The 20,623-nt window shown below is 39.5% G+C and overlaps 3 protein-coding genes across 5 annotated transcripts; all 3 read right to left on the reverse strand.

The window, feature by feature from the left end:
- Positions 1–639: 639 nt before the first annotated feature.
- On the reverse strand, positions 640–1,450 carry LOC103986959 (early nodulin-93-like). The gene is made up of 4 exons (XM_009405119.3): positions 1,292–1,450; positions 1,120–1,181; positions 960–1,035; positions 640–862 (listed from the first exon to the last, which is right to left on the reverse strand). Exons 1-4 carry the CDS (start codon positions 1,437–1,439, stop codon positions 753–755), a joined length of 396 nt encoding a protein of 131 aa, XP_009403394.3. The 5' UTR covers positions 1,440–1,450; the 3' UTR covers positions 640–752.
- Positions 1,451–2,649: 1,199 nt separating this feature from the next.
- LOC103986962 (subtilisin-like protease SBT2.3) lies at positions 2,650–13,031 on the reverse strand. 3 transcript variants are annotated; one of them, XM_009405122.3, is made up of 10 exons: positions 12,008–13,031; positions 11,189–11,342; positions 8,915–9,312; positions 8,186–8,281; positions 8,029–8,101; positions 7,031–7,313; positions 6,600–6,931; positions 4,176–4,446; positions 3,476–3,757; positions 2,650–3,284 (listed from the first exon to the last, which is right to left on the reverse strand). In XM_009405122.3, exons 1-10 carry the CDS (start codon positions 12,211–12,213, stop codon positions 2,851–2,853), a joined length of 2,529 nt encoding a protein of 842 aa, XP_009403397.2. In that variant the 5' UTR covers positions 12,214–13,031; the 3' UTR covers positions 2,650–2,850. The 3 variants fall into 3 exon arrangements, with proteins under 3 accessions (XP_009403397.2, XP_064967731.1, XP_064967730.1); XM_065111659.1 differs by lacking the exon at positions 12,008–13,031 and having other exon boundaries at positions 8,915–9,308; positions 11,189–11,328; XM_065111658.1 differs by lacking the exon at positions 12,008–13,031 and having other exon boundaries at positions 8,915–9,332; positions 11,189–11,325.
- Positions 13,032–14,104: 1,073 nt separating this feature from the next.
- On the reverse strand, positions 14,105–17,658 carry LOC135614364 (tubulin beta-7 chain-like). The gene is made up of 3 exons (XM_065111663.1): positions 17,159–17,658; positions 15,298–15,567; positions 14,105–15,052 (listed from the first exon to the last, which is right to left on the reverse strand). Exons 1-3 carry the CDS (start codon positions 17,550–17,552, stop codon positions 14,382–14,384), a joined length of 1,335 nt encoding a protein of 444 aa, XP_064967735.1. The 5' UTR covers positions 17,553–17,658; the 3' UTR covers positions 14,105–14,381.
- Between the last annotated feature and the right edge of the window lie 2,965 nt (positions 17,659–20,623).

The following is a 20,623-nucleotide window of genomic DNA, read 5'->3' on the forward strand; positions in this document are numbered from 1 at the left end:
ATATGCAGTTTATTTGTGTTGGATGGTTTGATAGATTTCACCTACTTATTGTATGTCATTTGATACCATTTACTGGATAATATAAATTTATATTGTCATCATTTACTACATAATTCTGTGGTGTGCATGTCTTTTTGTCTCTCTCACATGCAATACCATCTGAAACCTGGCTGGTACATGACAAAGGCGAGTGATCATAGCTCAAATATTTGCCATGAAATTGGGTGATGCATAGATACTTTGTGAGGAAAACTCCTGAAGCAAAGAGAGAGATGTGAAGAGACATCCAAGCGAAAGAAGGCAGTTGTTTTGGTAACTCAAAATCCTATCTTTTATGGCAACTTGTTAAGTGTGAAGGAATAAGATACAAACCAAGAAGTCGATGTAGCAAAAGGTCGTGATTAAAATGATCACTGACATTTCAGGTGTGCTCGGTGACATCCATCACAGTGACCTCAAGTATAGTTGTGGCAGCGGTCAATCTCTTAGGAGCATACTCCTACGAGACAGATGGGCCTGACTCCTATGTGAAGTTCATAGATCATGCAGCAATTTTCCTTGTAAGAGTTGGTTTTAGATTGAAAGATCAGGTTTTTCTCTTGATACAACTTTCTCATGGAAAGAAAGATGCTTCAACCATGACAATATCGACAACAGATACTTGGAGCCATTAATTCATTATTATACTTGGTTTGGGTCGGTCTACATGCGATGTAGTACTCCAAAACGAGACCATATACATTGTACAACTCTTAGTTCTTGGGGATATGAGTGTTCACTTGGTGAGTGCTCTGAAAGGAGTTCCTCCTGGCAGTGGCCAACACCGTCTTGTCCGCAACTATGAAGTAGGCTGCTCCTGCGACTGCAGCAAGCCAAACTCTCCGTTGGTCACATCGATGTATATAGGTAGCATCAGAAAACGTTTTAGTGAATGGAAGCACAAGAAGTGTGTCGGTAACCTGTGGAGATGATGAGGGCTTGAGCAGTAGGATTGAGGTTGGCCCTCGCCCATGGCAGCATCCTAACGCTAGCCAACTACAATTACCATTTGATGAGAAATTATAATCGAAGTCGTGCATTAGAACATGTAAGATCGCATCGAAGATCAGTAATGCTTACTGTGGGGATGGCAGCTGCAACACTTGCGACGACGGCCGCCTTTGCCCCCGCCACGACTCCCTCTGCAAATTATTCCGAGAAAGATGAGATAAAGATCGGGCGACGGCAATCAAAAACCTGAGGCTGAGGAATGGTAGGTTAACTAGTATAGAAATGAAGACATAATAAATACCATGGGCACAGCGCTTGGCCATGGCCAACTTCTGATCCAGAGCGGCACGAGTGACTGAACTCATCCTTCCTGCTAAGTTGCAAGAGCAGAATGACGGTGAGAGGAAGAAGGTACCGAGGTAGGGAAGGGTTCGAGTTGTGAGATGCATATGGATGTGGGTGGTTAATGTCTATTTATAAGCTTGGGAAGACCAGACCGGCAGCAGCTGATGGTTTTTGGCGTTCGGTGGTCGCCTGTTTTACTCCGTTGCAGTTTGATAGATTCACCGGTTTCACTGCTTTTTCGGTGCATCGTAACGCAGCTAAGAGTTTCCAATGCATTCTCTAGATCTGGTTTTTGAATGGAGAACCGAGTCAGATGGTACGATAACGTTCCCCATCGCTCGCATAGAGGCAGAAGAAGAAGGCTGACATAAAGAAGTGCTTCTTCACTGTCCTCACCGTGACAGAGAAAGGAATCCATCCATAGATTGACGTGCGCTTTTATCGCAATCCACCGACGGTGTCGGAAGGAGGAGCAAACCGTGGGCACCTGTCATGTCGAGTCCTCCGATGACGGCCACGTCTCAGAATGTAAGCATCGTACAGCACCCAGGAAAGCTGCAGTGGGTTGGTGGAGCAGCAGCTGGTATTTGGGTTGGTCCCGTGGCACGGAAAACCCCACTATTGGTTGAATTCGTGGCGTTGATCGGTGGGTTCAGTTGGAACAGTAAGAGGAAACACTACTGTTACCCTCGATCGTGTGATGGTTTGCTATGGAAGAACAGAAGGATCTAATTTACAGGTTGACTATTTGCTGGGAAATCAGGCTTAGTACTGCAACTGTTTTATATGGGAAGCTCTACATCTGCAATGTCCAAGCGGGGTGACAAGCAAGAGATGGTTCGAGTGAGCCAGGAAGTTTGTGTAAGGCACAGCTAGTTCCTTCAGCGTGGCATGAGAGAATCCTGGGCTACAGAACTGCCAATCTGTAGGATCGTAATGTGTTTGTTTGAATGCGACAATGAAGCAGTTTATGCTCAGATAGCTACTAGCAAATTGAAAGAGACAATTTCTGGTAAGATCTATGGATGTACAGTCAGCTAATCCTCTTAATGCACATGTTTCCAAATTTCGTCTGAAGGAGTGAAAATAGTCAAAACCAACCATATTATCTCGATTATTGTACAAAAGATAATTTTTTATATCAGATTAAAAAATATATCTCATGAAATATTCCTTAATGGAACAATCCATAACCAAAAGGTTAAATCTTATGTCTTTTATACTAACCAGACTGTCACATATACAGCCACATATCGACTGTCATCGGGTAGAAAATTACCCTATCAAAAGTAATACAATTAAATCTTGTAAATCTAACAAAAGCAAAAGGAAAAGATATATTTAAGTTCCATCATCAGCTTTGCAAAACCAAGTCATGTAAAGAGGGGATTAATATACATTCTTCCAATTATTGTTTGCTCCCTTCGCTAATTAATTACACCAAGATACTTCAAGATGTACAACAAAATGAATAAACAATCAGGTCAATTCCGGCAGCCAAAGCAAGCGAAACAGTCAGCATTTCCTTCTCCTTGGTGTGGTGTCTTGTGTGATCTTAGAGATGACAGACAAAGGAATGATGGACTTATGGCCTAGGTTGCCATAAAGCCCGATACTGCCGAAGCTAGCAAAGGAAGAATTCATGGTTGCGTTTAGTACAATAGTCAAGTTTTGTTGCTGTCCACTTGCAACAAAAAACTGAGCCGGCGCCACAGAAACTGAAGCTCCAAAAGGAGCACTCCAGCTGACATGGTAATACTCGTCATTTGCTACGTTGGTGACTGTTCTCACGATAACTCTCAATTGATTGAGCAGTGATATTGTAATGGAAGGAATATTCAGATCTGAGCCTGTCATGTTAGAAACCTCACAGGTATGACCGGTGTAGTTTAGTACTATGGGACCGGATCCATTGATGCCACAAAGAAAGGAAACGAAGTCATCATAACCTGGTGCACAAGGAGATACTAAATTCAGCAAGTTATAAAATCACACTACACTGCAGTTTTCTAATGAAAGATTTACTAGAGTTATTTTAGAGATACCATGTGTGGTAGATAGTAAATGACTGCAACAAGCTTTAACATCACATGAATCCTTGCAATTATTTGTTATTAGTAGTTTGTGAAGCAGCACTGACCTGTATCGAAGATAAGTCCCGGGTCTAGTGCAGCAGTTGCATTAACAAAGCCGCTGCCCATGTCAAATGGTGTCGCAGGAGACTGGTTGGAATCTGGATTTCTGTAAGCTCGTTGGGCCATTATGGGGCCACCTTGCCTGTCATATAGCGTGGCAGTTGTGGAGAGGGCCGAGGCAATGGCTGAAGGACTAAAACTAGGAAACTTTTGCTTGATCAGAGCAGCTAGACCTGCTATATGTGGAGCAGCCATACTTGTACCAGATATCATTGCAAAACTCTCACCTGTAAATGAGGATAAAGCCCTATAAAAAGTAAATTCAATACAGCAAAATGCATCTGTGGTAATTGTAGAAGTCAGTACCAATGATCATCGAGAGTCCGAACTCGATATTGTTCACTGGCTTAAAATTTGTGCCCTAGGGGCAAGGTCTGTCACCTATATGGAAGAAACTATGATTTCACTTCTCCTGGATGCACTTTGTGGCCTAAGTAAAGCTTCGGGCACTTTTTCAATCATGAAATAAGCTAATTTGGTAGCTATTTCCTACTGAATATCAATTTAGTTTCAGTTGCCACAAACTAATCACCAGTATGGTTGACAAACAGTGATATGATTGCATCGAGGGCTCGAGTTCAGCAGAAGTTCTTGATATACTAATGATAATATTATAATAGTATTCATGTGTTGACATGAATGTACCTTCAAATTCGGCAGAGTCAGTTCCCACAGAACTCCAAGCACCCCATATGAAATTACCGGGAGCTATCAGATTAGGTTTCATTATATCAGCATCGGCTAAGGAGTTGTCCTCTGGATCTGGTCCTCTAGCAGAGTAGTACATCACTTTTGGGGCAGTGTTGCTGTAGTTAGCCTTAAGACCTCCTAATATGTTTGCAACACCACAATACTTGATGATGCTCTTCGACATGTCATCTCTCACTAAGGAGCTATTATAGTAGTCAAAAAATACCTAAACATCAAAATACAAACAAATGATTGGTAACATATAATGAACAATGATGAGATCAGAATAATGCTGGAAAGTCATGAATTTATAGTTTTTTTCTGGACAGAAAATGTGAAAATCATAAATACAACCTACCATATATTCATATAGAAGACAAGAAGTATGAAGAGAATATAAGCAGGAGACAACTAGCTAGTAAAAATAACTAAATGCAACATATGCACAAACAAAAACAAGCTATTCAACAACAAGAATTTTGCTAGAGGAAACCTGCTTCATAAATTAAAAGTCAAAACAGAAAAGATGTCATGAATCAACCTGTGTGGAAAATGACATGCAAATGAATAGCAGAAGAAATATATCAGATTAAAAAAAAGAAATGGTTATCTGGAGGTACTTCAATTGGCAAACTTATAAAGAGAATATATACATATATATATATATGTATATATATGTGTATATATATGTATATATATGTGTATATATATGTATATATATGTGTATATATATGTATATATATATACACATATATATACATATTTATATATACACATATATATACATACATATATATACACATACATACACATACATATATATATACATATACATATATATATACATATATATATACATATATATACATATATATATACATATATATACATATATATATATATATATGCATGTGTGTGATTTGGACATCTGGACATCAGTTGTGTAGTGAGTAGCTCTGAGTGAGCTACAGAGAAGCAACAACAGGAAATAGAACTCTCATAAACAATGGAGAAAATGTATGCGTCGCTTGAAGATATAGTTCCACATCCACAAGAAAAATAAAAGGTTGGCACTAAATATGAACACGTTGGACCGTGACCTAATATACAAGCTTTTGGGTTTAGCACAATTACTAGAAAGAACAGAAAAAAGAAGAGAGAATGAAGTTGAGTTAGGTACATTTGAGGGAGTTAGCTGATTTCTCAACCTTACAATCAGCTTGGATAGAATCACTGGACTTAATTACAGTTGGTCGACTTTGCCTAATATCAAATGATGTGATAACCTAGAGTCTGGATGGTAGGAACACAGAAAACGAAGTTGCAACTGTGAATGTCAAATAGAATAGGGGATGAATGGAAGAGGCAAAGGAGAAGTGAGAAGCCCACATGGAAGAAAAAGAAACTCATGACCATGATTGTTAAATAGAGTAGGAAATGCTATTATCATCCCACTTGGTACTTGTTCATTTGTAGCGTCCGTCACTGGTGTTTGCCATCTTTGTTTTATATTTGTTGTTCACCATCTTGTAAAACATAGAGGAAATGATACAGTGATAAAAAAGGAGAGGACTGAATGTAGCTCTTAAGGAAATGGGGATGCTTTTATAGAGAAGTGAAATGCCATGCAACTTTATATTAATCTTAAATTCCATGTGACCTCTTCTCAAATAAAGTTTTTTATGCCTTTGTATCACTTAAGGTTTCACCAGCATGATTATTAAAAAAACATTGGGGCTACGGTAGGGTAAAGGTTATCTTCAAACTGTGTGGATAGGTTTCCTAATATTTAACAACATATGTATATTAGTAACTCAGTATGCTAACACATTTGTACAATATGATCAATTTTATTTTCAAGTAAATATAAATAGTTTATTTTTTAAGAATTATTTTTCATCATTTATCATATTTTAAATTTTAAACTTTTAATGTTAATCTATGTTAGGAAATATGAAGATATGCTATCATCACATATGCCTTTTATGTCATGAAATTTTATTTTATTCTGATATTTTGCCTAAGTTAATATCTCGACCAATCTGATCTGATCGATCCTATTGATTTTGTCGATTCCAATCATATTGTCCATCCAATCCTACTCTTAATATCTATCTTCCAAACTATTGTGTTGAAAAGCTCAAAAGGACTGAAGGAGAAAATTCATATGAGAAATGTACAACATAATCCAAATGCAAAAGTTACATGAAAACTACGTGTATAAACAACCTAATACCTCACACAAAGAAGTCTCAAGCATTCAGTTAAAGAAGTGTCGAGCATCCAACTTAAATATGCTTTGATGCTGTTAATACTTTATGAGGATTCCATAATGAATCACCACTAAAAAATTCAATACTTCTGAATATATCTCTGTACCTTGGAGTCATCTGTAGATGGTATTATAAGGCCTGGCATATCCATAGGAATTGGGTTCAGATGAAACCCAGTAACAAATGGATCCATGTAGAATATAACTCCAACCGCGCTAACATTCTTTGCTGTCTCCAATGCTTGTTTGATGGAAGAGAGTCCCAGAACAAATCTGATTGAATAGCTACAGATCAATATCTTCCCATCAATCAGATCTTCATCTAGATAACTTGAATCTTGGCATTCTCCCAAATACATATCATTTGCTACGGTGGTGTTATTTTTCATGGCATGAATAGCAGAAATAAGAGGAAACATTGAGTCGCCATCTGTTCCAGCTGTTATACAGAAACAAAATTAATACATGATAAAATTGCATCACTAAGGAACTTAAAGATATCAAAGTAACCTTCAAATAATAAACATGGCATACTCACGTGCAAGTCCAACTCCTGAAATTGTTAGATTGTTACCAAGCAGTAGCCAGTTATTGTATACTCTATCGTGAGCAGAGGCACCTACAGTAAATATCCAAGGGCTGAAGGAAGATACACTCTTTGGCGAAGGTCCAGTATTTCCTGCTGCTTGTACAACAAATATTCCAGATTTTACGGCTGAGAGCAATGACATGTCTATTGGATTGAAGAATGTTGCTAGCCCCCAAGGACGCCTATTCGGTGTGATAGATAAACTTATGATATCAACACCATCTTGAGCTGCCTGCAATTGCAAATGATCAGAAATGCCAGCCAAGCAAGTTGCAACAAAAGTGCTTAGCCAATAAATTACTATTCCATGCACCTAATTCTAGGTTTTGAGGATGGAGAGAATATATAATATATGCATAAATTATAATTGCTAAGATAGAGACTCCTTCACAAATCAGAACAAATGACTACCAGATTATTCAACAAATCTATTAGTTCCATGATAGAAATAACTTCATTTAACCTTTTTCTTACCATGTCAAATGTGCAGACCCCAAATGGCTGTAAATTGTATTGCATAGCAAACTGTTAAATGTTGTTTCAATAGAGAAAACTTCACATTGGAAGACAACTTAACAAACAAAAAAAGTTCAGAAATTACTCCCTCATGGCATGGGTTTATACTTTAAACTGCAATCAGCAAACAGATATTCTAACCACTATTATCATTCTAGAACTTGCAGCAAGCTTTTTCTTGCATAAGATTTCAAAGGTCACATTCCTAAAGAAATGATATCGTTTCACTTATGACTTCCAGATTTTTATCTGGAACCTTCTCAAATCCAATTTATGTTTTACAGTTCGCTTCACTGTGATGAAAACCAAAATCACAGTAATCAATTTAGATTGAAAACACGGATTTGATTCAAGTATAATCAAGAAGTGACTTGAATTCAGTAGCCAATATTATGCCACTGATATGAATATAGAGCAACTGTTCTCTTTACCTGATCTATTGCAGCAACAACATCAGCAGCAAAGCCTCCAAAGCTTTTGTACAGAGCTTTATAAACAGCGATGCTGAAAATTTTGCATTATTTGTGTTAATCTTATGTGTAAAGGAAATATATGCTGATTTACAATTGGATAAGATTGGTGACTTACTGTGCATGAGGGGCCATGCCACTTGCATTCCCAAAATGATGCCCTGAGACAATAACAGGTATTCCATGATTGCCAGCAGCAATGGAGGTTGTGTGCCTGCATGTATGTAAAAGATATTGCAATAAAACAAATTCAGACCTGGAAACTGAGAATATATCATTTACTGTGTCAGAGCTTATAAGTAATGTTGGACAATTTCCTAGCATATGACTTTGGAATATCCTCCTTTATCATCCTACTGGAACAACTCACTAGTCATGTTTTGGACTTTTTTTCTATCAGCATCCTTTCATGTAGTTTTACACAGTATTCTAACACGTATATAACTGGCTATAGAGGCCATGTAAAAAATATCACTCTCCCAGAAAACCACGAAAGGCAAAACAAACAAACAAAAAAGGCTTACACAGCACTATCCTTGTGGGAAAATGACCTTTGTCTTCTTTAAATGCATTATCAGGTAATAAAAAACAGAGAACATTAGCTCACCTCATTTGATAGGAACAAATAGTATCCATTTTGATGGAACCAACACAAATCACATATATGTATCCATTATAACAAAAAATATATAGAAAAAGAACATATGTAAATCAAGAAAGTTTAGAATTTCAATAAATTTGTAAAGACAATGTTTATCATATTGAGAGAGAATGCATTGAGAAAGTTCCTTCAAGGGAAGTGTTGCAAAATTTGTTGCAGGGAAGTTTGTTGTTGGAAGGTACTTACGTTCCATGACCATCACCATCAAATGGTGAAGCATAGTCCTGAGTAGCATTGAACATACCCCTAATAATAGCAGAAGCAGCAAAATGACGAGCACCAACAACCTTTCTGTTACATGATCCAGATGGAAAATCTCTTGTAACTTCACAAATACCAGAAAAATGAGCAGGAACAGGATAGTGATTGATAGAAAGAGTATCAGAGAAGCTGGGATGTGTAGGATCTATTCCTGTGTCAATAAAACCAATAACGATTCCTTCCCCAGCAACTTCAGGACCTCCATCTTGGGCCCAAGCTCCATGAGGCAGACCTAAGAATTCAGGAGTGTGTGTAGTTGCAGTCCTAACTGAGAAGTCCAACATTAAGTTTGCTACCTCATGCCTCCGAGAAAGCTTGTCTGCCTTAAATATCCACCAAATCACTAGATAAGATAAAAGTTGAATGCAATTTGCTAAGATCAAGACTTGATCTAGACTTGCCAATCATAGAAACAGACATATGAAGAATATAAAATTGCATCAAAATGATAATCATTTATAATATTTAAAAAGAGGGTCAGCATGTTATCATTCTTTTGTCAAACAACAACTATTGACTATTGTACTCTTTCTCCATTACAGTCTATTAACTTTGATTTTGGTTTAAAAGAATAAAAGTGCACAAGATAAAACCTTAGGTCCCTTGGTTTCTTTTGCTACAAATCAATCGTATCACTTACTCATAGGAGAGTTGTTGAATGCAAAAAATGCCTTGTGACATTTCCTATTCCACTTTAGAATGGTATCCTCAAATGCATTAACTAAAAGCATGCAACTGAAAACGCCGATACTTATTCTTTCTTACTTTACACTAAAAGAAAGAACATGAAAATTATCAGAAATAAAAGATACATATAGAAGAATCAAAAGAATTGACAAATTCATATTAATCAAGAAGCATCTGCTTCTTTTGTTTAGTTCAACAAAATAAGTTGAAGACCCATATGCATTCATTTTAATATATCTAGATAAGGAACAACCACAGTCTAATTCATACTTTCATTGCATGAATGTTCTTATACCGTACTTCTTTGTTATCTTGACGAACACAAAAAGCCTATTCAAGTTGTGCAAATGTTGGCTTTTAATTTTTTAACATCATAGCGCGTGTCCATTAAGATTCTGGCTGAACCACATATACATAAATGAATTCACCTCCATTTTGGAATCTTCATGATTGAATTTTAGGTTATAGGATAGCAGCCTTAATCCTCCATCACTATTCTATCTGAACCATATATAGATATGTATTTTTTGCATTACATCTATAAATAGGTACATCTGCCGTCTCATGCCTAAGGAATTTTTTTTCACATGCATGGCAATAGTATGTTACTAGTAATGCAGATAAGCTTTTACTTAGTATGATGACAAGTTATATGAACATCTTAGCTTCAAAGTTATGAATACAAGTAGGCCCACAATATTTTGCAATTTTTGTGAAAAGAGGAGCTGTGATTTGACTCACCACATAAAAGCACCCATAATTAAGCCACAGCCCACTCAACACAAAGCATCACTAGGCATCAGGTTTGATGAAGCATGGCCCACTAGGTTTCATTTTAAATCTCCTTCTATACATGGGACTCATCTTCATGAAAAAAAAAACAAATTTTATGTTGAAATAAGAACAAATGTTCACTACTTTGTAATAACATTGACTAGCATATTTTTCCATCTCTGAGCATAGGCCCACCTCCCAAATTGATTAAGATACAAAAATAAAATTTCGCAAAGTTGTGGATTTAAAACTAAACATCATCTACCATAATCTACCACACCTCACATTACTTGTGGGAAATACTAGGAATCTTTTTATATGTGTGATGTGATGTGCTAAGATGACAAGGACATCAGGAATTTATAGGGTAAATTGTAATACCCTGATCTCATTAGTCCCAGATTAGCTATGGGTTGGGTTTTAATTAGCTTATAAGTTACAACAGAGCCCACCTTGTGAGTAATACTTTCCAGGATATCATTCACATGGTTTTGGACTCGGATTGACAATCTCTTCCACATAAGTGCAAATAGAACAGATTAAGACATCAAAGAATGACACAAAACATAAGAATATAAGCAACACAATTGGCATCCACGGATAACCTAGATTGAGTTTCTTGATCCTTCTCTTAAAATTGCACTTGTCATACAAACCTACTAAAAATGATCCAGACTAAGCAAGAATAAAAGAAATAACTGGAAAAGAAATGGATTATATAATCAAGCAAACAAGCACCTGTTGAGGGGTGATAAGCACAGCAAATCCATTAATCAAGTAATGGTAGCTATATAGCTTCAGATATTTCTCCCCTCTCAATGTCCTTTTCAGTAGCAAATTCTGAAGCCGAATCAAATATGAACTGTAACTTGTATTTGTCCGTGATGCATTCCTGGATTTAGGACATGAACCCATATATCACTTTCAAGTATAAAATAAATGATCAGGAATATGCATAAAAACTGTGTCATCATTATAGGTGCAAGAAAGATGAATGCCTTCAACCATAGCATGAAAATCTAACTATATGGATATAGTGTGCCTAGATTGTAGATGTGGTAGACTCTTATTAAGTGAGTTATAAACCTGATTTTGAAGGATTTCTGCAGACCTAATAGATGCACAGAAGATAAATGCATAGAATAGTCATCATACATCAATTATTTACTTCGTGACCAACAAAAACTAAAGGGACAATGAGTAACAAAAGCTGTCTTAAAATTATTATAACATAAAGTAGTACACATATTAAACACAACGGATTGCTTGGAGAATTAACTCTAGTAAAAATCAAACAAGCTTATTTCCAGCTGCATTTGCCAAGTTTGCTTAGAGACCAGGGTTAACACAATTTCCTCCTAACTTCCTTTTAAGATAACAATCTACTGGATAATGACTCTACAAATTATATAGCAGCATATTTTACTAAAATACAACTTCCAGATATCATAGTCTTCAATCAGCAAAACTAGGGTTCATAAACTTTGCGAAGAAAATTTTACAGCGATATCAAGAGGCAAATAATAAAGTTTAAGAAAAACAAAGAAAAGGAAGGACCTTGGCTTGTTGAGGGTGTTGAATGCCCCAGAGGCACCGGCACTTACCCCGCTGCTCCCGAACCTCTTCACTTCATCAGAGTAATGAGCTGCAGAGGGCTGCTTCATGGTCACAATGTACACGGCAGCATCCTCTTGACAAAGACATCTCAGATAAAGACCCAAAAGAGACAGCACCAATAAATGCACCGCCACAACTCCCTCCATTATCGGACCATCAACAACCCCTCAACTCTCCAAATGCATTCCTGTCATCCCTCCGTAGAGAAACAAAAATCGAACGCACTGGAGACGGAGAAACCCAAAACAATCAAAACTCAATCTTGAACTCTCCTCTTCACCTGCTTATGTAGCCCACAGCAGCGGAAGAAGAACAAAAATCCCAGGCTAATCTTCCATCAACCAAAACTCAATCTTGAACTCTCCTCTTTGCTTACTCATGTAAACCTTCAGGCACCTCCCAGGTTCACATTTCCATTAAGAGGAAGCGAGAAACAGAGCATCGAAGAGAGGAGCCAAGAATGCCTTTCAAAGGACCACTGCCGAGGAAATAAAAGGGGAGAGCGGTGGAGAGAAAAGAGGGCATCTGTAGCTTTTTGCTCTTTTGCTTTGGGAGGGGCCGTGGAGGTGTGTGAAGCTTTTTATAATTGCAGCTTCGGTGGTATGCACTTGACTGTTGCTACTGCCGCTGCTGCTGCCACCAAAGGAAAAGATATCAGAAAGAGCCAACAGCACAGCAAATCACAAGAAACGGGCTTTCACCAAAGAAAAAGCAAGAATAATGTCTTCAGAGAGAGAGAGAGAGAGAGAGAGAGATGTAAGATTCTTCCCAACGTTCCGATCTTTCCTCCGGGCGGTGGGCGTACACTCCTTGTAATTGCTTTTGATTCGTGGCGTCATCAAGATGAGGGTCTCTGCAATCGAATGGTGGTGATTGCAGTTGCCACCTGCGGAGCGCATCGCTCGCCAGTGGGTTCGATCAATCGACATGGCTCCGCTGATCTTTCACGAATCGGAGGATTGATCTCCTTTTTCGTGGATGAAGGAAACCTTAATTGGGAGTCGAAGAAAAGGTGAGGTGTGGGACCTTCGTGGGTCGTCAAGAACAAGCGACTCGGGTTGGGTTCGATCTTAAATCAGATTCGTCACAATATCGATCATGTTCAATTCATGTAGCTCATCATCAATTCGATCGGATTCAGTTCAAATCAGAATGTATCTCGAATCATATCGATTCCAATACGATCCATTAATGATGCGAAGTCCATGATTGTACTTTGTACTTGACGAGTACTGCTACACCAATGAATCGATACAAGAAAGAACAGTGGAGAAGAAGAGGCACAAATGTCCATTATATGTATATTAGGTTTGACGTGCCTGATAGATTCTGGATGTCCTCCCTCTGTCCCACTGCTCATTGATGAGTCGGTGTACATGAGTTCCAACACGCTTGTTTGAATCCATGGGATGACACCCATCCAGAGATACTGATTTGGCTCGACTCGATCTGCAGGCGAGGAAAAAACCAAAGGCTCTTGCAGAACGATGCAGTAGTGTGTGGGCACTGAACTGACTCGAATAATGGGGATGATGGAGTGTTCAGCACTACTCCTCACGTGGATGTACGAAAGAAAGAGTTGCACGTACTCTTCAGCTTCTTCTTCTCCCTAAAACATCATCCCATGATGCAAAATGGGGAAGAAAGATTAGTGCAGCTTTTCCTTTTGGGTTTTTTCGTCTTCCTCTTTTGCTTTTCTGTGAACAGCTTTTGGAGGATTCAGCGAAGGAGCCGTTGGAGATGATGGTCCACAGGAAGGCTGCGAGTGGCGTTGTTTGGTGAGAGCAGAGACTTCGTACCCGTGAGCTTGCTTGCAGTTTGATTAATGGAGAAGAGACAAACACCTTGTGTGCATGAGCACCGAAGAAGGCGACACGACACTGGCAATGTTCGCCGATCGAGTTTGCTTTGCTCCCTCACCGAACGAAGCAGCTTCTCTTGTAGCACTGAGAAGGTCGTTAAAATGACAGAAATACCATAAAATGTGAGCAAACCATTTATTTTGTATAATATAAATGAAAAGATGAGATTAATAAATAGAAGAAAAATATATATTCTTCGTGCAACAATTTTTTCTATAGCCGATTCAAATTTAGTACACAATGCAGTGCAATATTACAGGTGATTTGCATGACAACAAATCAGATGTTCATAACAGCAACCACAAATAAGTACATAGAAATCTTATTGTCAGCAGTTGAGAATTCACAACATCACATTCACACATAATATGAAGCATACGGACATTGATGAAGCTGTCCTCGATGTCACAACGACCAAACCCACTCGAAGCAACCAGAACGGAGGTCTTGCTTCAGGCAGCCTCTTCCTCTTCTTCTTCCTCCACCTCGTACTCCTCAGCTGTCGCATCCTGGTACTGCTGGTACTCGGCGACCAAATCATTCATATTACTCTCTGCCTCAGTGAACTCCATCTCGTCCATCCCCTCACCGGTGTACCAGTGCAAGAAGGCCTTCCTCCTGAACATAAGCGTGAACTGTTCACTGACCCGGCTGAACATTTCCTGAATGGCGGTTGAGTTCCCAACAAAGGTCGATGCCATCTTCAGCCCTTTCGGTGGGATGTCGCACACGCTAGATTTGACATTGTTTGGTATCCACTCCACAAAGTAGGAGGAGTTTTTGTTTTGGACATTGATCATCTGTTCATCCACTTCTTTTGTGCTCATTTTTCCTCGGAACATGGCTGAAGCAGTGAGATAGCGCCCATGGCGTGGATCAGCAGCACACATCATGTTCTTAGCATCCCACATCTGCTGGGTCAGTTCCGGCACGGTGAGGGCATAATACTGCTGTGAGCCTCTTGAAGTCAAGGGTGCAAATCCAACCATGAAGAAATGGAGGCGGGGAAAAGGGATCAAGTTGACTGCCAGTTTCCGGAGGTCAGAGTTAAGCTGACCAGGGAATCTTAAGCAACATGTGACACCACTCATGGTGGCCGAGATAAGGTGATTCAGGTCACCAACTGTGGCAAAGATAAATATTAGAGTGCAAGGTGTAGCAATATGCGATATCTCATCAATGTAGGGCATGTGTTAAAGTAGGGTGGACCAAGTGCGATGATACATAATGAAGAATAGTCAGATAATCTAGAAAAAAAATGAATCTCAAATGGTCAACCATCACATGGAATGTAAATCTTCAGGAGAACTAGATGAAAAAAACAATAGAACTGGAGGAAATGTAGCGATGGATTAAACTTCGACTTACAGGTAGGTGTGGTGAGCTTGAGAGTGCGAAAACAGATGTCATAGAGAGCTTCATTGTCAAGGACCATACTTTCATCAGCGTTCTCAACAAGTTGATGAACTGAAAGAGTAGCATTGTATGGCTCTACTACTGTATCCGAGACCTTTGGTGATGGAAAGACGGAAAAGGTGAGCATCATACGATCTGGATATTCCTCTCTGATCTTTGAGATAAGAAGAGTGCCCATGCCAGATCCAGTGCCACCTCCCAGAGAATGACATAGCTGGAATCCTGTGAATTTATGGGAGTAGAAACAGGTGAAATTCTATGGCAAGGAAAACCTGTTAGTCAGCCAAGAGTTAGATCATGCTTGTAATACAGACATTCAATACAAAAATGGAAACTGCACAATGAGTTCAAGAGATCTGGCAAGAGAATAATTGTTTGCTCTTACAGATAAATCAATGATATGCATTCAACGACAAAAATAATTGAAGAACAAAAGAACAAACATGAAAATATTTCATTAGGCATTTCCAAGTTATTAAGTGAAAGAAAATGCCTTATGTTTTTCCAAGCAAAGCTTTGATTTCTTTGAAGTACTTTAAGCATTCATTTTCCTTCTAAACAAATTGCAACTTCGTCATAGCCTTGCTACCAATAGTAACAAATCTCAGCCATGATAAGAAATATGCCACAAATACTAATCTCTGAAGTAAGTAACCAATGTCTCTTATTATTTTCAGGAACTTGAGCGAAGACCAAGGGAAACCATGCTACATCAACTGCATTAGAACAAAAGTTTCCCTTTCAATCCCAATGGCCAGATAACTTGATTATTAACAAAATAATTCCAAATAGAAGAAAGGAACAAAGAAACTATCGATAAAGCAAAATTTGGTCATTTGGAGCTAGATTCATTTCAATACTTGATAGTAGCTGCAACAAAGAGAGTCTTGAACATTCAAATGATTGACCTTGATAATTGTCAATTCTCTTCTGTTGGATTTTTCTAGTAATCCCAACATGCAAAACCACTACCAGAACACCATCAACCCTTAGGAAGGAAAACAAACCATTACAAGCCCATAGATCGCTGAGTCTATAAATACAAAAAGCCATTGAATTCAAGTCTTTAACAACTCAAGGATGACAAATTGCAATCATATACTGGTTTCCGCCACAGCGCCCACAGCTAAAACTTGCAAACAGCTGCAATTGCAATAGACACACCCCCAAGCCCATGTAAAGATATTTCGTTTATCTTTCAGCAATTTCTCAACGAGTAAACAAGAAACAGGTGACATCTAGAAACGGAGTTGCACAATTTGTCCAAGACAGAAGCACATAGAAACTTACCAAATATCAAACAAGAGAAGTTTAAGATAGGAGACACCTGAATCCTAAAATTTGATTTAGTGAACATAAATTGCTTAGTACAATTTAGATAATTGTGAGAGTAACACGATCGATACCACCACTGCAGAACAAAACATCTTCTTAAGGCCTTAAAATAGACCATTAATACTCAAAAACGCATCAGAGTACCTTTATGGTCTCAGATACTTCATTGTACCTTATGATTATATGAACAATAAATTAAAAGGAATCTGTTAAAACAAAAAACTGCAGCGAAGAAAATAGATGATCAACAATGAAAATAATTATATATCACCAATTACTGAATTGATGTGTCATAAAAGAAAAGCATAATTTTTGTCTAATTACGACAAAGTAAAAAAAAATGTTACTCGAAAATTTGAAGATAATTTTCTTTAGATAGCTAATTTCTCTCTACAAAATTCACTATTTACCCTTTCGTTCTCCTGAAAGATAATTCAACAATCAGGAGATGTAGAATTGAAGGAAAGAAACGAAGGACCTTGCAAGCAATCGCACTTCTCGACCTCGGAGCGGACGACGTCGAGCACAGCGTCGACGAGTTCGGCACCCTCGGTATAGTGGCCCTTTGCCCAGTTGTTTCCGGCGCCGGACTGGCCGTAGATGAAGTTGTCGGGGCGGAAGATGCGACCGAAGGGCCCGGAGCGGACAGCGTCCATGGTGCCGGGCTCGAGGTCCACCAGGACGGCCCGCGGCACGTACCGAGCACCGACGGCCTCGTTGAAGTAGACGCTGATGCGCTCGAGCTGGAGGTCGGAGTCACCGGCGTACGCCCCGGTGGCGTCGATCGCGTGTTCATCACAGATCACCTCCCAGAACTTGGCGCCGATCTGGTTTCCGCACTGCCCCGCCTGGATGTGGAGGATCTCCCTCATCTTCACGAGGTCGAGGCGACGGCAGCGGCGGTGGGGTGGACGAGGAAGAAGAGGAGAAGCGGAGGAGGTCGGAGGCAGGTGGAATCGTGGACTGGTGGCTTTTCTTGCAATCCAAATGGCACGCCTTGTACTGTACGAATCCCAAATTGCAATTTAGTCCCTGACACATTCGTATTTCGTCCACTGCCCGAAAGCAACTGTGACTGCTTGGTTGATAATTTTTCAAAAAGCCCCCTTAATTTTAGTTAATTCTTCGGAACGCATACTAAAATGTCATTTGACCAATTACAATTTTGGATTTTAGGCCAAGAAAATTTATGTGTATTGATAGTCTCTGTTGGACCACAAAGAATAGAACATCACGTGGGTTGTTATCTGAAGTGTCAACACTGCATTAACAAAGAATTTGGACTTCGCGAAGGGCGGAAATGTAAAAGGCATGGGTTGTAGGTACGCGGTCTCGGCTTCCAGATTCGTGCGAGCTGATGAGACGTTCTAGACCGTTGATAAAGCGAGCTCGTGGGTGGGGGGACCTTGATGGGGCTACGACCGGTGGAGCTCCGACAAAGATCACCGCCAAGATGAGGTGGGCAAGCCATTTGGGTTTTGGATCATGCAGCCACCCGCCTCGGCAGACAGCGGAATATTCCTGCCGTCTTATCGGATAGGTATGGAACAGCTACAGTGAGAAGGACAGCTATTGATTGGGCGACGGACGACAATTTCTTGACCCAACTCAACAACTTGGTTGGGGCGGTATTCTTTCTACAGTGGATTTTGTGGCCTGAAAGGATTGGCATGCTTGATCATTTTGTTGGATGATCAATGCTTTTTGGGTCGGATTACAGAATGGTTCAGCTAAATTCGTTCGATCAAATTGGGAATCGGGTTTAGCGTTTCTCTCTCTTGGATTAGATTTTATTCGATTGGATCCAAATTTTTGTACATGATTAGATCGTCTTAGGATATAGATCCATTTATATAAAATTAAGTGAAGAAGAATTTTAAGAACAAGATCGAAATATGTGGAAGTTGTTGTTGTCTTGATGCCATCAATCAAGGATCAACATGGCTCGGTCTTATCCCGTAGATGCAAAGTCATTCCCATGTCCCTCATGGTAGATGGGTGAAGAGGTCGCAATGGGGAATAAGTTAGTCGAGGTGGATCCGAGATGATCGTTGTGCATCCAATGTGAGCTCTAGTTTCCTCGAAACCCTATACAAAGGTCAATATTCAAGAAATTTTTTGATCTAACTCCTTCGACAATCAAGTTAGCCTTTTTGTAGGGTAATGAAAATAGGAGGGCTTAGAGTGTGAGGAATCCAACCCTTGTTCAAGTATCAGGGATTGGTTCTTATACCTGGGAAGCTAGGGGGCCATGGTTAACAGGCGATTGATTCGTATGTCTTTCCTTTACAACCATCTATGTGGACAACTAGTCTATATTGCTGAAAAATCATGGGTCGGTATCTCATGCGTAGCGAAAAATAAAAACAAAATTAGATTTCCCAACATTAAGTACTTGGTCGTTGTACGATGATTGGTGCACGAGAAAATCGTAAAATCGAAAACTGCACGTATCATGTTAGATATGTTACTTAGCGAGATCGTATATCCCTAAAATTTTTAGATTCGATGGAGTGGATAAAAGAGAATTTGCATACTCCTTTCTGGTAGTGATCCACATAATAGACGTAGCGATGACACTCTTCATATCACTGTGGGATCTCACTCTCCTCGTGCACCACAAGGCTACTAAAGCTAAGGAGGAAGAGAGAAGGCTGAGGAGAATAAGAGGGGTGACAACCAGAAGTTAATAGTCTATAAGCCATGAGGTATCTCCTATTTATATAGGTGCAAGCAGCTTAACCCTTAATGAATTCTATCCTTGTTGGGTATCTATCCAATTATCCAATTAGATCTTTATTCAATTATTCAATTGGATTTTATCTATATGATCCAAACTAAGGGTTTCGCGGATATCTCATATCTGCACCTCTATTTGTCACAACATCCATCATGATAAGTGTTCTAGCATAGGTCAATCTTTCCGACTCACATGTCTCGAGCACCTTGGCCCGATACTTTCATCGTGATAGGTGTTCTAGCATAGGTCAATCTTCTCGACTCTCACACCATGGATACATTGGCTCGATGCTTTCACTATGGTGGGTGTTCTAGTGTGGGTTGATCTTCCCAACTCACATGCCTCGAGCACATTGGTCCGATGCTTCCGTCGTGGTGGGTGTTCTGGAATGGATCAATCTTCCCAGTTCATACGTCTCGGGCATATTGACCTGATACTTCTGTCGATGTTTTGGCATGAGTCGATCCTCCCAACCCTACACCTCGAGCATATTGGCCCGATAATTCCATCGTAGTAGATATCAGGCTTCCGTTGTAATAGGCCTTTGTCCCTTCACCGTGGTGGATTTCGAGTCCCTACCATAGCAGGTCTTCATCTCTTTTTCCACCATGGTAGATCCCGGGCTTCTATTGTAGTGGACATTTATCTTTCTTTTACCATGGTGGATTTCGGGTTCATGTCGTGGTGGGTCTTTATCCCTTTTCCACTATGATGGATCTCGCTTCCGTCATAATGGATTTTCGTTCCTTTTCCATCATGATAGATTTTGAGTCCCTGTCGTCATGACGAGTCATGGTCCCTTTTCCATGGTGGTGGATCTCGAGTTTTTGTCATAGCGAGCCTTCATCCCTTTTCCACCATGATAGGTAAGTCCTCGTCCCTTTTCCATTGTTGTGGATTTTAGATCTCCGTTATAATATGTTTTCATCCTTTTTCTATCGTGGTTGGTCTCGGAACGAGGTTGGTCTCATGCTTCCATCATAGTGGATCTTCGTTCCTCTTACCTCAACCGCTATCCTAACTAGCTGTTGCATGATTTCATCGAGGGAACACACCATATCACAGCTCCAAACCAGCGAGGGGAGAAGAGAGTAGAGTGAAAACGGGGAAAGTTGATCGTTTTTTAAAGCAAAAGATTGTGAAGAAATGACCTGAACACTAAATAGTGGTTTTTACGAAACGACTAACATTAGATCAAACCGA

This window comes from Musa acuminata, chromosome BXJ2-6 (genome assembly GCF_036884655.1).
Source record: "Musa acuminata AAA Group cultivar baxijiao chromosome BXJ2-6, Cavendish_Baxijiao_AAA, whole genome shotgun sequence".
NCBI lineage: Eukaryota > Viridiplantae > Streptophyta > Magnoliopsida > Zingiberales > Musaceae > Musa > Musa acuminata.

What these genes read in the sequence shown, in the direction of transcription:
- LOC103986959 (XM_009405119.3), bottom strand. Translation starts at nt 1,439, where the DNA reads ATGCATCTCACAACTCGAACCCTTCCCTACCTCGGTACCTTCTTCCTC. An exon ending in GGCCAAGCGCTGTGCCCATG is followed by an intron (nt 1,182 to 1,291) that starts GTATTTATTATG and finishes AATAATTTGCAG; the next exon opens with AGGGAGTCGTGGCGGGGGCA. An exon ending in AGCCCTCATCATCTCCACAG is followed by an intron (nt 863 to 959) that starts GTTACCGACACA and finishes GGCTTGCTGCAG; the next exon opens with TCGCAGGAGCAGCCTACTTC.
- LOC135614364 (XM_065111663.1), bottom strand. Translation starts at nt 17,552, where the DNA reads ATGAGGGAGATCCTCCACATCCAGGCGGGGCAGTGCGGAAACCAGATC. An exon ending in GAAGTGCGATTGCTTGCAAG is followed by an intron (nt 15,568 to 17,158) that starts GTCCTTCGTTTC and finishes ATAAATTCACAG; the next exon opens with GATTCCAGCTATGTCATTCT. An exon ending in CAAGCTCACCACACCTACCT is followed by an intron (nt 15,053 to 15,297) that starts GTAAGTCGAAGT and finishes TCTTTGCCACAG; the next exon opens with TTGGTGACCTGAATCACCTT.
- LOC103986962 (XM_009405122.3), bottom strand. Translation starts at nt 12,213, where the DNA reads ATGGAGGGAGTTGTGGCGGTGCATTTATTGGTGCTGTCTCTTTTGGGT. An exon ending in AACACCCTCAACAAGCCAAG is followed by an intron (nt 11,343 to 12,007) that starts GTCCTTCCTTTT and finishes TCCTAAATCCAG; the next exon opens with GAATGCATCACGGACAAATA. An exon ending in GGGACTTATCTTCGATACAG is followed by an intron (nt 3,285 to 3,475) that starts GTCAGTGCTGCT and finishes CTTGTGCACCAG; the next exon opens with GTTATGATGACTTCGTTTCC.